General features: G+C 40.5%; 1 protein-coding gene across 1 annotated transcript in view; it reads left to right on the top strand.

Annotated features, from left to right (window-relative positions):
- RTF1 (RTF1 homolog, Paf1/RNA polymerase II complex component) overlaps window positions 1-14,170 on the top strand; it is a 50,832-nt gene that overhangs the window by 9,257 nt on the left and 27,405 nt on the right. The window contains exon 2 of the mRNA XM_043555612.1: window positions 2,708-2,818. Coding sequence (XP_043411547.1) covers window positions 2,708-2,818 — 111 coding nt within the window. The remainder of the gene's footprint in view (window positions 1-2,707; window positions 2,819-14,170) is intronic.

Below are 14,170 nucleotides of genomic sequence, written 5' to 3'. Positions count from 1 at the left end.
AATATGGTATTGAATGTCTTAGGAGAAGAGGGACTGTGTCTATCAGATGCAATTGTTTGTTGATGAAAGAGCATAAACTCTACCATGGGAGTGGCAGAGAGTGAGGGAGAGAGAGAAATCCCAAGCAGGCTCCACACTGACAGCACAGAGCCTGATGCCAGGCTTGAACTCACGAACCATGAGATCATGACCCAAGTCAAAACCAAGAGTCGGCCGCCCAACCTACTGAGCCACCCAGGCGCCTCTAGAGTGGAACTTCTTTAACAGGAAGGCAGTATTAACATTTTAACACTTTAGTTACAGTAACTTTTAATGGATGCCTGCCACTTGTAATAGTTAATGTTTCAAGGTAGGATTTGATTGCTAGGTATCCAAATCCCTGTTATAGTGAGTTGGTGTTAAAACAGATTTCTAGTGCATTTGTGAACCTCAGGAAAGAGATAACTTATCAGAAATCTTTCTGAATTTTATAAATTTGCATTAAGGTAATGTGGCAAGGGAGATAATAGCAGAGGCCATCTGCCAATTACCATGTAAATCAGAAATCCCTCTTCTAGGTATATACCCAAGTAAAATAAAAACTTACATTTACACAAAAACCTGTATATGAACATGAATTACGCCAAAATGGAAACAACCCAAATGTTTTTCAGCTGGTAAATAAACTGTGGTACACCCACATGATGGAATACTCCTTAACAATAAAAAGAAATAAACTATTGATATATACCGCCACATGGGTGAATATGAAATGTATTTTGCTAAGTAAAGAAGCCAGACTCAAAAGGCTATATACTATATGATTCTATTTATATGATATTCTACAATGGGTAGATCTGTCTGTAGGGTCAAAAAACAGGTCTGTGGTTGTTGTGGGATGGAGGAAAGGATATGAAGAGCAGTAATTTCCTGAAAAGAGCATTAATTTCCTGAAAGAACAGTCTTTTTTTTTTTAACACCAAAACTGTAACTCCAATTGACCAAATGCAAATTACAGCCGTATATGTGAGGATGATGGAACTGCCCTATATCTTGATTGTGGGAGTGGTTAAACTGTAAGTATTTGTCAAAATTCATAGTATACCTAAGAAAGGATAAAGTGTACTTTATGTAAATTATATCTCAAGTTTTTAATTTTTTTAAAGATTTTATTTTTAAGTAATCTCTACACCCAGGGTGGAGCTCGAACTCACAACCCCGAGATCAAGAGTCACTTGCTCCACTGACTGAGCCAGCCAGGCACCCCCTCAAGTTTTTTAAAAGACCATAAACACATACACATATTGCTGTAATTTGCATTTGGTAAATAGAAGTTACTATTTTGGAGTGAATAAGTAGAATGTTCTTACGATCTTCAGTCTTTTCATAAAGTTGGTATGCTAGCTCTCGTTAATGAAATGAGAAGAGTAACATTTCATGACTGCATATGAAGAAGAGAGCGGGTCAGCTGTTAATCTGAGAAGGTCATTTTCTCATTCTGGCCAAGGAGAGTATACTCCTAAAATAGAAAGAGACTGGAAGAAGAAAATAGATACTTTGTAGCAGTCTATTATTTTAAAATCCATCTTTGCACTTGATGTATAATTGTATAGCACCATCATCATCAGGAAATAATACTGCTAGTATTTATTAGTTGTATTTTTCTCTTTTTTTGGCAGAAGGGAAAAAATGTTTTAGACTGGTAGACCTTGACTGAATTAGGAGCTAGGATTCTATCTTCCACTAGTTTGAATCCTGGCTCTCTCATGTACTAGCTGTGTTACCTGGGTAAGTTACTTAACCCTTCCTGTTGCTTGGTTTCTTTATCTTCAAATGGGAATGATAAAAGAACTTACCTCAAGGTTGTCGTGAGTATTAAATGTTAGATACTTAGAAAAGCACCTGACGCCAAGTAAGTACAGTATAACATTGGACTGGTACTGATATTACAGAGATCAAGAAACAGAAGTTTCCTTTTGTGGCATTTTTGGGTGACTGGTCTGAGTTGGCAAGAAGTAACTGGAGAAAGGAACCATGTAAGAGAGCAAATTCTGGTTGTAGCCATGACACTTATTGGCACATCCTTCCCCTTCTAATCTGTCACAATGACCGGGACAAGGCAGAGGTGGTGAATGGAAACATTTGGGTTATCAAATTAGGATTCTCATGTAGAAGCCAGCACACTTACTGCTTGTTATCACACTTGGGATTAAACACCAAAAATATACCTCGTTTTTTCTGATTCAAGCATTCAAAATAAGAAATGATCTTAGAACCTTGGAGTTTGTTAGCTTATTCAGAACAGCCCACAAATGCTAATTTTCCCATGAATTACAGTAAGAGGATGCTTTGAGCATTAGTTAGCTATACCAGTAAGATCAATGAGCAGATTACCTTTGAACACATGGTTCTTCTATCAGTTCCTCAGAATTGGTGCTTATGTAGCAGGTTGCAATTTGGGGGTACCCTCTAGTTCAGTTTTCTAGTCACTTTTCCATTTCAGACATACATTTCCCATTAAGAAGAAAGGGGCAGATTTTTGAAAACATTTCTTTAATGCTTAGGAATACTGGCACTTAGTCTGTTTGTGTGGTAAAAGTTCCCACGGTGACATTTTTCGATGGAAAGCACAAAGAGGTAGAAGAGATCTAGGGAAGGTGGGCATTTCTTGTCCTTGAATGTTTTTCTCTGTTGAGCAAAATTCATGTGTCTACTTCTGCCCTGTTAGGAGCTTTTGTCCCTGGCAAAGCGGAAGCGCAGTGATTCCGAGGAGAAAGAGCCACCTGTGAGTCAGCCTGCAGCCTCCTCAGACTCTGAGACGTCCAACAGCGATGATGAGGTGGGTGTGCAGGGGCTTGGCCCCAGGGACTGAGTGGTATTTGAGGGTCCTGATTTGTACTGTCATTTACCTAGTGGGCCCCTCTACAGAGCACATGTGGCCATTGTTTACTTGCTTATTTCTAGCCCTGTTGCAAAAGAAGAGGCACAGCCTGTTAGTCTTCATCTCTTTGTTTTATTTTATTTTATTTTACTTTTATTTATTATTTTATTATTTATATTTATTTCAACTTTTTCTTTCCATGTTCGTGTTAGAAAAGAAATTATTTTTTTTTTAGATGTTCATTTATTTTGAGAGAGAGAGAATGCACACATGCGCCTGCTTGCAAGCAGGGGAGGGGCAGAGAGAGATGGAGAATCCCAAGCAGCCTCTGTGCTCTCAGAACCCAGTGTAAGGCTCAGTCTCACTAACCGTGGGATCATGACCTGAACCAAAATCGAGAGTTGGACGTTTAACTGACTGAGCCCCCCTGGAAGAGAAATTCTGTCAAGAATGCCATATGTTAGGAGCACCTGGCTTGCTCAGTTGGCAGAGCATGCAACTCTTAATCCTAGGGTTGTGAGTTTGAGCCTCACGTTGGGTGTGGAGCCTACTTAAAAAAAGTTAAAAAAAAAGAAAAAAAAAGAATGCCATATGTTAGTGGGAAATACTTTAGCAAGATAAGTTTTCTTTGGATGGATTGAATTGATGCCCTCAGAGTGGTGGTTGTAACTTTTAAGGAAGAAAATCCAGCTGTTCATTGTTTAAACCAAGGTGACTTTCCCAAACTGTCTACCACCAAAAAAAGCCCTAAAAGATCTAGAACTTTAATGGAAGAGAGAGACAAGGGGAAAGTTCTTTGAAGCCCTCCTACATGTTCCTCTTTTGATTTAAAATATTTTTTTTCAGGCGTCCTTGGGTATGTCATTTGGTTGAGTGTCCCATCTCTTGAGTGTGGCTCAGGTCATGATCCCAGAGTCGTGGGATTGAGCCCTGCATCTGGTTCCATGATGAGTGTGGAGCCTGCTTAAGATTCTCTGTCCCTCTGCCCCTCTCCCCTACTTGCATGTGCACGCTCTGTCTCTATCATAATAAATAAATAAAGTAAGTAAGTACTTTGTTCCTTTTAGTAATTTCCTGGAGAGAGGCCAGATATCCCCTTTCTGTTGAATCTCAAACCCTGCAGTCTAGGAAAATGTATATATTTTTTAAGTTTACTTATTTATTTTGGGAGAGAGCGAGAACTAGAGAGAGCACAAGGGAGGGGCAGAGAGAGAGGGAGGGAGAGAATCCCAAACAGGCTGCGTACTTTCAGCGCAGAGGCAGACTCAGGGCTTAATCTGCTGAACCAGGAGATCATAACCTAAGCTGAAATCAAGAGTCAGACGCTTAACGGACTGAACCACCAGGCACCCCAGGAAATATTTTTTTTTAATATGAAATTTATTGTCAGATTGGTTTCCATGCAACACCCAGTGCTCATCCCAACAGATGTCCTCCTCAATGCCCATCACCCACTTTACCCTCCCTCCCACCCACCATCAGCCCTCAGTTTATTCTCAGTTTTTAAGAGTCTCTTATGGGGGCGCCTGGGTGGCTCAGTCGGTTAAGTGTCCGACTTCAGCTCAGGTCATGATCTCATGGTTCACTAGTTCAAGCCCCGTGTCGGGCTCTGTGCTGACATCTCGGAGCCTGGAGCCTGCTTCTGATTCTGTGTTTCCCTCTCTCTCTGACCCTCCCCCCATTCATGCTCTGTCTCTCTCTGTCTCAAAAGTAAATAAACGTTAAAAAAAATTAAAAAAAAAAAAAAGAGTCTCTTATGGTTTGGCTTCCTCCTTCTCTAACTTTTCTTTTTTCCCCTTCCCCTCCCCCATGGTCTTCTGTTAAGTTTCTCAGGATCCACATAGGAGTGAAAACATATGGTATCTGTCTTTCTCTGTATGACTTATTTCACTTAGCCTAACACTCTCCAGTTCCATCCACGTTGCTACAAAAGGCCAGATTTCATTCTTTCTCATTGCCAAGTAGTATTCCATTGTGTATATAAACCACAATTTCTTTATCCATTCATCAGTTGATGGACATTTAGGCTCTTTCAATAATTTGGCTATTGTTGAGAGTGCTGCTATAAACATTGAGGTACAAGTGCCCCTATGCATCAGTACTCCTGTATCCCTTGGGTAAATTCCTAGCAGTGCTATTGCTGGGTCATAGGGTAGTTCTCTTTTTCATTTTTTGAGGAACCTCCACACTGCTTTCCAGAGCGGGTGCACCGGTTTGCATTCCCACCAACAGTGCAAGAGGGTTCCCGTTTGTCCTCATCCTCTCCAGCATCTGTAGTCTCCTGATTTGCTCATTTTAGCCACTCTGACTGGCATGAGGTGATATCTCAGTGTGGTTTTGATTTGTATTTCCCAGATGAGGAGCGACGTTGAGCATCTCTTCATGTGCCTGTTGGCCCATCTGGTTGTCTTCTTTAGAGAAGTGTCTATTCATGTTTTCTGCCCATTTCTTCACTGGATTATTTGTTTTTTGGGTGTGGAGTTTGGTGAGCTCTTTATAGATTTTGGATACTAGCCCTGTGTCTGATATGTCATTTGCAAATATCTTTTCCCATTCTGTCGGTTGCCTTTTAGTTTTTATTGTTTCCTTTGCAGTGCAGAAGCTTTTTTATCTTCATGAGGTCCCAATAGTTCACTTTTGCTTTTAATTCCCTTGCCTTTGGAGATGTGTCAAGTAAGAAATTGCTGCGGCTGAGGTCAGAGAGGTTTTTTCCTGCTTTCTGCTAGGAAATATTTTTAATGGAGTACTTACTTTGTTTTAAAGTTCCACTAAAGTAAAACATGTTTTTATTATAATGAAGTTTAATTAACAGAACAGTGTTTACCAGTGCCCTGCATATGTTAAATTAGGAATGATTGCATTCTGGTCGACTGTAGTTAAGTTCTCTTAATCTTAAATAATTTAATAGACCTAAAATTGTTTTCCACAGCAAGAGGTAGTGAGTGTGAGTTTTTTTCTGTTTATTTTTAATGGTGGAACTATAATTCCTCTCAAATTGGTAAAATAAATCTGTTAGAAAAGCAGTGGGCTCTTTGAAATAAGTTTTTGCTTTTTCATTTTTCTTAAAAAATATTTAGACAGTACAGGAAAATCCTGAAATAATTCCCTTTCCCAGTATTCCTACATCTAGTTTTATTTTTCCTGTTTCAAAAGTCAGCTTCTGTGAGTCTGTCCCCCCACCTCCACTCCCCACCCCCCTGACAATATCCTGTGAAGTTTGAATTCGTGTTGAGTCTGGAATACCCTGTAATATGTTTTTGGTCTTTGCATTGTCTTAAGATACAAGCAATAACTATCCTTTGAGGTATTTGGTTCTCCATATTCCTGTCTTAGATCAGAGTCCCAGGTATGCACTTATTGTAGGGAGTCCCCTTATCCTTTTTAACTGCTTCTACCGGGAGGGTAGAGTCTGTGTCAACCCCACTGCATTAGAGGAGTCCAAAACGTTTACTAGAGTTATCCAGCGTCTATAAAAACCTTTACAGCTTATGGTTCCCTTTGTCATTCACAGCTCCTTAACCAAGTCTGAATGTCCTCACCTTAGAATGCTACCCACCAATTTATGCACTTATTAGAGAAAAACCTGAGACACAAGCTGCCCCCTGCTCAGTGGGGAATGAAACTTTGAGTGACTTTCCCTCTCAAAGTTCTTAATTCTTGCTGTTGCCTCCGGGTCCCCGGCCCACCTGCTGCTGGCAGCTCTACTCCATTCACTTTCTCCCCCACCCCACTGGGAATAGCAGCCTCTATAACATAGTCATTTTGAAAGGTGCCACTTTGGTTTGCATTATCATCAGTCTTTCACCCAAGCTAATAGCTTAGCACAGATCACCTCAAAGTTAGGGTGAGTATTTCGTTATTTTGGACAGTTAAGTGGACTGTCCAAAAAGATTAAAATACATATTTTTAAAATCCTGACAACTACTGGAAAACTCAGTGGTATTACTGTGAACTCAGATTTATGGCTGCCTTAAAGATATTCTAAGGTCAGTAAGGGACTTCTGAGAGATCCTTAGAATGTGAAGTTTGAGATGGAGCCTCTTATTTTTCCCTCTCTCACAATAAATATTTATACATCTTTGTATTACTTCACATACTAAACTAATTTACTATGTCTTCTGATTTCTGCTATGGCACTTATATACTCATGACCTAGCCTTTTTGAAATTTGATCGTTAGAGTGGCATTTCTCAGGTGGGGAGCCTATGATCTGAACTCTGTACCAGAGGCTACTCTGGAGTTTTTTTTTTAAATACATCTCCCATCCTTTCTCCCCTTCCATCTCTTTTATTATTTATTGTCATTAGTAAGCCATGAATACAGATGGAAGTATGTTGGTCCCCTCAGATTTGCTAGGACAGAAAACTGGTCAAGAACAACTGAGTTAGAAGGTTAATGGGTGGTTTGTTATAAGAAGAGACATGCCCTGACTTTAGAGCCTGAAAGTATCTAGCTAATTGACCTGGGGCAGGGGAAGGTGTGGGGGCGGGGGGGATAAAGAGAAGTTATGGACATTTCCGATGCAGAAAAAAGTGGGCACGTTGTACATTAAGTGTAAGGTGCAAGTAGGGAGGGAGTAGTAGATATTTCGCATATAGTATCTTTGCAGGGAGGAAAACCTAAATTTAATGAAAGAGAATATACTTGTGTATTATTTTTTGGTGAAGAGATTATTCTCAGTGATATCTTGGGGGCACATGTAAAAATAAGAAGCAGGACTCTTTCTGTAAGGTTTATATTGACCAAGCTGGGAAATTGGAACACACAGCTCAGTGGTAGGTAGGTCACAGTGCTATAGTGTGATGTTTGGGTGCTGTCATTTCCTGTCCCTGAAAGCATTTGATAGGGAAAGAGCCAGTAAGGGTGCAAACAGGAGTGGCAGAGAGGAAAAATAACAAGGTCAGGAGGAGAGAGCTAGCAATTGCTCATTGACAAGATGAGGTTTAAAAAAAAAAAAAGGCCCAAACAAAAAAGTCCATTTGTTAGGAGGAACTGAGTCCTAAATCAAGTAGTTCAGAATCCTTTTAAAAACATAGTGGATCTTGGGGCGCCTGGCTGGCTCAGTTGGTGGAGCGTGTGATTCTTCATCTTGAGGTTGTAAGTTCAAGCCCCATATTGGGTGTAGAGATTACTTAAAAATCTTTAAAAAGCACAGTGGATCTCCTAGAAACAGCTGAAACTAGATAAGGAAGCTTCAATTTTCTTGCTTGTAAAAATCACATCAAAAACCAAGAAAATCCTTTTTTATTCAGAGTTGAATAAAACTACATTAGTCAAAGTAAGGAGATAGCTGAATTATCTTCTAATACCCTCTGCCTAAGCAAGAATTATTTTTAAAAGTTTCATGTATAGTCTTGTTTTCAACATTTTTGAGAAATAAAAGCATTTGGCTCAGCCCTGTAGTTCAGTACTTGTCACACCTGTTTTTTATTCCCCAGAACTTCTGTCCATCTTCCTGCTGGTGGTTATGCCCCCACTTGCCTTTTTGAAGACTTTGCTCTTCTTGCTTTTCTCCCATTTCATTTTGCTCTACTGTATTTCTTTCTGAAGCTTCTTCCTTCTCTTTTTTTCTTATCTGATCTTTCAGGTTCTTTCCTTTGGATTTAGTTTTGCTCTTTTTCCCCACTCTGTTATCTCTTGGCTGGTTCCAGTATTTTTTTTTTTTTAATGCTTGTTTATTTTGAGAGAGCACACATGAGCACACACACGCATGAGAGAGGGGAAGAGAGAGAATCCCAAGCAGGCTCTGAGCTGTCAGCCCAGAGCCTGATGTGGGGCTTGATCCCACAAACCATGAAATCATGACCTGAGCCACAATTGAGAGTCGGACATTCAACCTCCTGAGCCACCCAGGTGCTCCTCCAGTATTTTTTTTTTTTTAAGTTTATGTATTTTGAGAGAGAGAAAGCATGTGCACAGGATAGGGGCAGAGAGCGAGGGAGAGTGTTCTCAGCCTAGAGCCTGATATGGGGCTCGATCCCATGACCCACAAGCTCCGACCTGACCCTAAATCAAGAGTTGGGCGCTTAACTGACTGAGCCACCCAGGTGCCCCTCCAGTATTTGTATACTATAACAGTTTGATGTTCTTTTACTTTTTTTTTTTAATTTTTATTTATTTATTTTGAGGGAGACAGAGACCATGTGAGTAGGGGAGAGAGAATCCCATGCAAGCTCCACGCCGCCAGCACAGATCCTGACTCGGGGCTCAAACTCACAAAACTACAAGATCATGGCTTGAGCTGAAACCAAGAGTCACATGCTTAACCAGCTGAGCCACCCAAGCATCCCATGATGTTCTTTTCCCTATACGATGAACTATTTACTTTTAAATAAATTTAGTAACAGCTTCTCTAGGAAGTTGACTTAGCTATCCAAGAGCATTTTGTGATCGCTTTACCATACAGGTAATACCTAATTAGCACATGCTCTCAAGAAAGGCCTTCACTGCTAAGCTAATATTTCCCTGTGTGTATACTGGTTTATTGAAGTTTTTGTACACAGCATATCTCTGGAACAAGATGCTCCACATAGACGAATTACCCCAGTACTGAAACTAAATCTTTGAAAATTTAAAATATAAAATCACTATACTTGAAGAAATTTTTGAATACTTACCTGGCAGGGGAGATACCATGATCAGGAAGAAATTTTTGATAGGTATTAGTATATATAGTTTTTCTTGTTGATTTAGTCAACTATTATGAATGGCAGTTGTATTGTGAAATATGGACTTCGAAAATAACTGAGCTGTGTAGTTTATGCATTTTATGCCTTTTCTTTCTCCTCTTTTAAAGTAGATAAGAAGTGGCCATCGTTCTCCCCTCTTGGTAATCTCTCTGCTCCCATCTTCCCGCATCTGATCTGCTCTGGGGTCAGGAGACCAGGTGACCCTCTAGAGTTTAGGTTGGAAAACTCTGCTTTAGTGTTTGAATTTAGCAACAGCTATTTGGATTGCTTACAGCCTTCTTTTTTTTTTTTTTTTTTTTTTTTTCTCTCCCTTAAACGTACTTCTTGGTTCTTGGCTATGTAGATAACCAGGCAATAGCACCTCTTTTATCTACACACCATAAAATCTCATCATTAGAATTTGGAAAAATGAAGTGCTTTTCATGGACCACTTGCTCAGACTTGTTTACATTCTGACACTTCCACCAAACAGTGGAATGGAGGTACTGATTATCTTTCACATTTTTTTTTTTTATGACTTCTGTTTCACTTTTGTTTTTGTCTCTATACCAGACTGTAAGTTTTTGTGACTGCGTTTAGGGATTCTCTGTTTTCCAGTTAAATACATGTGATGCCTGATTACAGAATACAGTAGTATCTTTTGTACTTTGTCAGATTAATTACACAGTAGAAGGAAAAAGAAAGCCGAGTTATCCTTCATATTCTTTATATCTTTCATACTCTTTAATATTCTATTACATTGCATTTACTTTTCAACTCTTCTGACCCTTATCTACCTTCAGGGGGAAAAAAAAAACATAAATCAGGAACCATGTCCTCCCCATATACCTCTTTGCTGGCCACTGTCAAGGTCTAGAATAATGATTACAGAATCCTTTAGATAGTTGCTTTGACTTAGTATAACGCTCAGTTTATGAAGAATCCTACACCTTTATTTTATTTTTTTTTTAATTTTTTTTTTCAACGTTTATTTATTTTGGGGACAGAGAGAGACAGAGCATGAACGGGGGAGGGGCAGAGAGAGAGGGAGACACGGAATCGGAAACAGGCTCCAGGCTCTGAGCCATCAGCCCAGAGCCCGATGCGGGGCTCGAACTCCCGGACCGCGAGATCGTGACCTGGCTGAAGTCGGACGCTTAACCGACTGCGCCACCCAGGCGCCCCAAGAATCCTACACCTTTAAAAACCCACGCAGTCATAGAGATCATCTGGATTCCCCTATTTCACTTGTGAAAACAGGCTAACAGAAGTTCTGATTTCCTTTTCCCATCATAAAATAGTAGTATCCTACCTTAATATAGAACTTCCTGGATTCTGGAGTGTGCTGTGTACTTCTCTTATTCTGTCTCCTTTGAGTCTCAAACCACCCTGATAGGTGGTCAAGGCAGTATTATTATTTCTACTTTAGAGATAAGTAGTCTCAGGTTGAGGGTTAGGGCTGAATTGCATTTACCCCCAGTTCCAGTGTGGTTTATCACTAGCCCAACTGTTCTTGAATACTACTCACCTCAGTGTATTTCATTTTACTTGTAAATTCATTTCAGAGTAACTGGCCTGCAGTGGTTTCTACTCTGGATTCTGAGACCTAGAATATGATCTTCCTTGCCCGTTAGAGATAACCTCTCTGAAATATATTTATTTTTTAAGTTTATTTAGTTAATTTATTTAATTTGAGAGAACGGGAGCAGGGGAGGGGCAGAGAGAGGGAGAGAGAAAATCCCAAGCAGGCTCTGCACCGTCAGTGCAGAGCCTGATGCAGGGCTCGAGCTCACGAACCACGAGATCATGACCTGAGCCAAAATCAAGAGTCAAATGCTTAACCAACTGAGCCATCCAGGTACCCAGCCTCTCTGAAATCTTGAAGTTTCTTTGCTTTTCTCCCTCAGGATGTTCAAAGTCCTCAGCATCTCCATCTATCCAAGTCCAAAGCAACCACTTGCCATCCCATGTTCTTTCCTGTCTGTCAGCTGGATGCCATTGAGGTCAGCTGCTTCTCAGAGTAGGACCTGCTTATACCACCCTCACATACTCAGGCTGGCACAGGGTTGTAGTACTAACCTCCCTTATATCATTAGATAATGCTGCCATTATAGTAGTTATTACATCAGTGAGAGTCAAAGTGCTAATCTCTTTTAGTAGTTAAGAAAACACCTTCATTCCAGTCTCTGTTTTAGGTTTTCTTGACTGCCTGCATACATGATGCTTTCTTGGTGGTGTGTGTCAGCCCACCTCCATGTAGAATGCCTGAGAGAACAGGAAGTCATGTATATGACAGTCCTGACTGGTAACATATCCTTGCCCTTTCCCAGATTGTTTCTGAGCACCCGTCACTGGGGGGTGCCCTGGCCTTTGTACTCAGATGCCCATCAGCAGGAATTCATCTTCTCATTCTTGCCTTCTGTGTGGTGCATTTTAGGGCATTTTCAGGGTCAGAGCAGAGCCTGCCTTTCAGTAGAGTCACAGTTCCCAAAACAAATTTTAAAATGCCTCATCATTTCCTGTACTCTCTGCTGGATGGGGAAAGCCTAAGAGTATCCCTTTTAATCCTGTCCTTTACTCTTTAGACTTCCATTTACTACCTACCACACTCTGACAGTAAAAGAATATTCCTTCTGTCTTAGAGTCAACAGAGTAAGGCTTTTGCAGGGACAGGGGAGCAACCTCTGGGCAATATAACTGGATTAAGATATTTCTGTATTGATGTCACTTGCCATAAGCCTTGACACTGTCCTTTATGGTTTATCGGAGACTGTGATCTTGGGAGAAGAGATGCTGAGTAAATATTTTAAATAGGTGCTTAGACCAGAAACATTCAGGAACCTGTGGTTTATGAGAGTAAATGTAAAATGTGACAAATGTGATCTGAAACTAATATACCACTGTATGTTAACTATACTGGAATCAAAATAAAATAAAATAACAAAAATAAATGTGATCTATTCTCCAGGAAAAAAAATCTTTGGAAGATTATTGGAACTAATTGAAGTCTTTCTCTATGAAATAATAATACATGAGTAATAATGAGACTGGCCCCCAGATTTTAAGTGATTGTTTATGTTTGGGTGGTGAACTGCAAGTGTTTTTTGTTGTTTTTTTAACTTTAAAAATGCTTTCCTATGTATTCAAAGGTTCATATAATGAACATATATTGTTTTTAAAATTAGATTTTGGGGCTCCTAAGTGGCTCAGTCAGTTGAGGGTTAGACTCTTGGTTTCAGCTCAGGTCATGATCTTGTGGTTTTTTGGGTTTGAGCCCCAGTCAGGCTCTGTGCTGACCAGGTGGCATGGAGCCTGCTTAGGATTCTCTCCCTCTCTCTCCTCCCCCCCACCTCCGCCTTTTCCCCACTTGCACTGTCTCTCTCTCTCAAATAAAATAAATAGGTTTAAAAATTTTTTTCTTATTAATCTTTATTTATTTTTGAGAGACAGAGCATGAACAGGGGAGGGGCAGAGAGAGAGGGAGACACAGAATCCGAAGTAGGCTTCAGGCTCTGAGCTGTCAGCACAGAACCTGATGCAGGGCTCAAACTCATAAACCATGACATCATGACCTGAGCTGAAGTCAGACACTTAACTGACTGAGCCACCCAGGTGCCCCAAAATAAAATTCGATTTTATTTTTTTTTTTTAATTAAAATTTTTTTTTAATGTTTATTTATTTTTGAGACAGAGAGAGACAGAGTGCAAGCGGGGGAGGGGCAGAGAGAGAGGGAAACACAGAATCTGAAACGGGCTCCAGACTCTGAGCGGTCAGCACAGAGCCCGACGCGGGGCTTGAACCCATGAACCGTGAGATCATGACCTGAGCTGAAGTCGGATGCTTAACCGACTGAGCCACCCAGGCGCCCCTAAAATTCGATTTTAAAGATTTATCGAAAATTGGATACTTTTTTAGAAAGTAAATATACAAACACCTTAGTCCAGCCTCTCAGTCCTGAAAGGCACATTTGTAAGAATTTGTGTTCTTTGGGGAAAAAAAAAAATTCTCTTTTTTTTTTGAGAGAGAGCTTGCACACACACCAGCAGGGGAGGAGCATAGGGAAAGGGAGAGAGAGAATCTTAAGCAGGCTTCATGCTATCAGCACGGAGCCTGACAGGCTTAATCTCATGACTGTGAGATCATGACCTGAGCTGAAATCAAGAGTCAGATCTTAACCAGCTGAGCCACTCAGGCGCCCCTAGAATTTGTATCTTTTAAAGTAAAGTCACCTACGGTATTACAATTCCCCTAAAACCCTGTCACATATAAATGAACTTGGTTGTTCACCAGTGGCATGACAGACCCTGTTGGGTCAGCGTCATGGGAGATGAGGTCGCTTTATTGTCTCACTTCTTTTGAAATTGTAGGAAGGAAGAAAACGAGGTTCTCTTTGCTTGCTCAGGTTTAGCCAGGTCAGGAAAGCCCTTTTTAAGTGAAAACATTTTATTTTCTTCTATTTTTTTTTTGGTAATATTTACTGTTTTATTTTTGAGAGAATGTGCACGTGTGCTCAAGCCAGGGAGGGGTAGAGTGAGGCGGGGGGAGAGAGAATCCCAAGAAGGCTGCACGGTGTCAGTGCAGAGCCCAATAGGGGGTTTGCTCTCATGAACCACAACATCATGACCTGAGCTGAAATCAAGA

The sequence above is a fragment of the Prionailurus bengalensis genome, chromosome B3 (genome assembly GCF_016509475.1).
Source record: "Prionailurus bengalensis isolate Pbe53 chromosome B3, Fcat_Pben_1.1_paternal_pri, whole genome shotgun sequence".
NCBI lineage: Eukaryota > Metazoa > Chordata > Mammalia > Carnivora > Felidae > Prionailurus > Prionailurus bengalensis.
The sequence above is the reverse complement of the archived record's forward strand: the minus strand, read 5'-3'. Positions and strand labels throughout refer to the sequence as shown.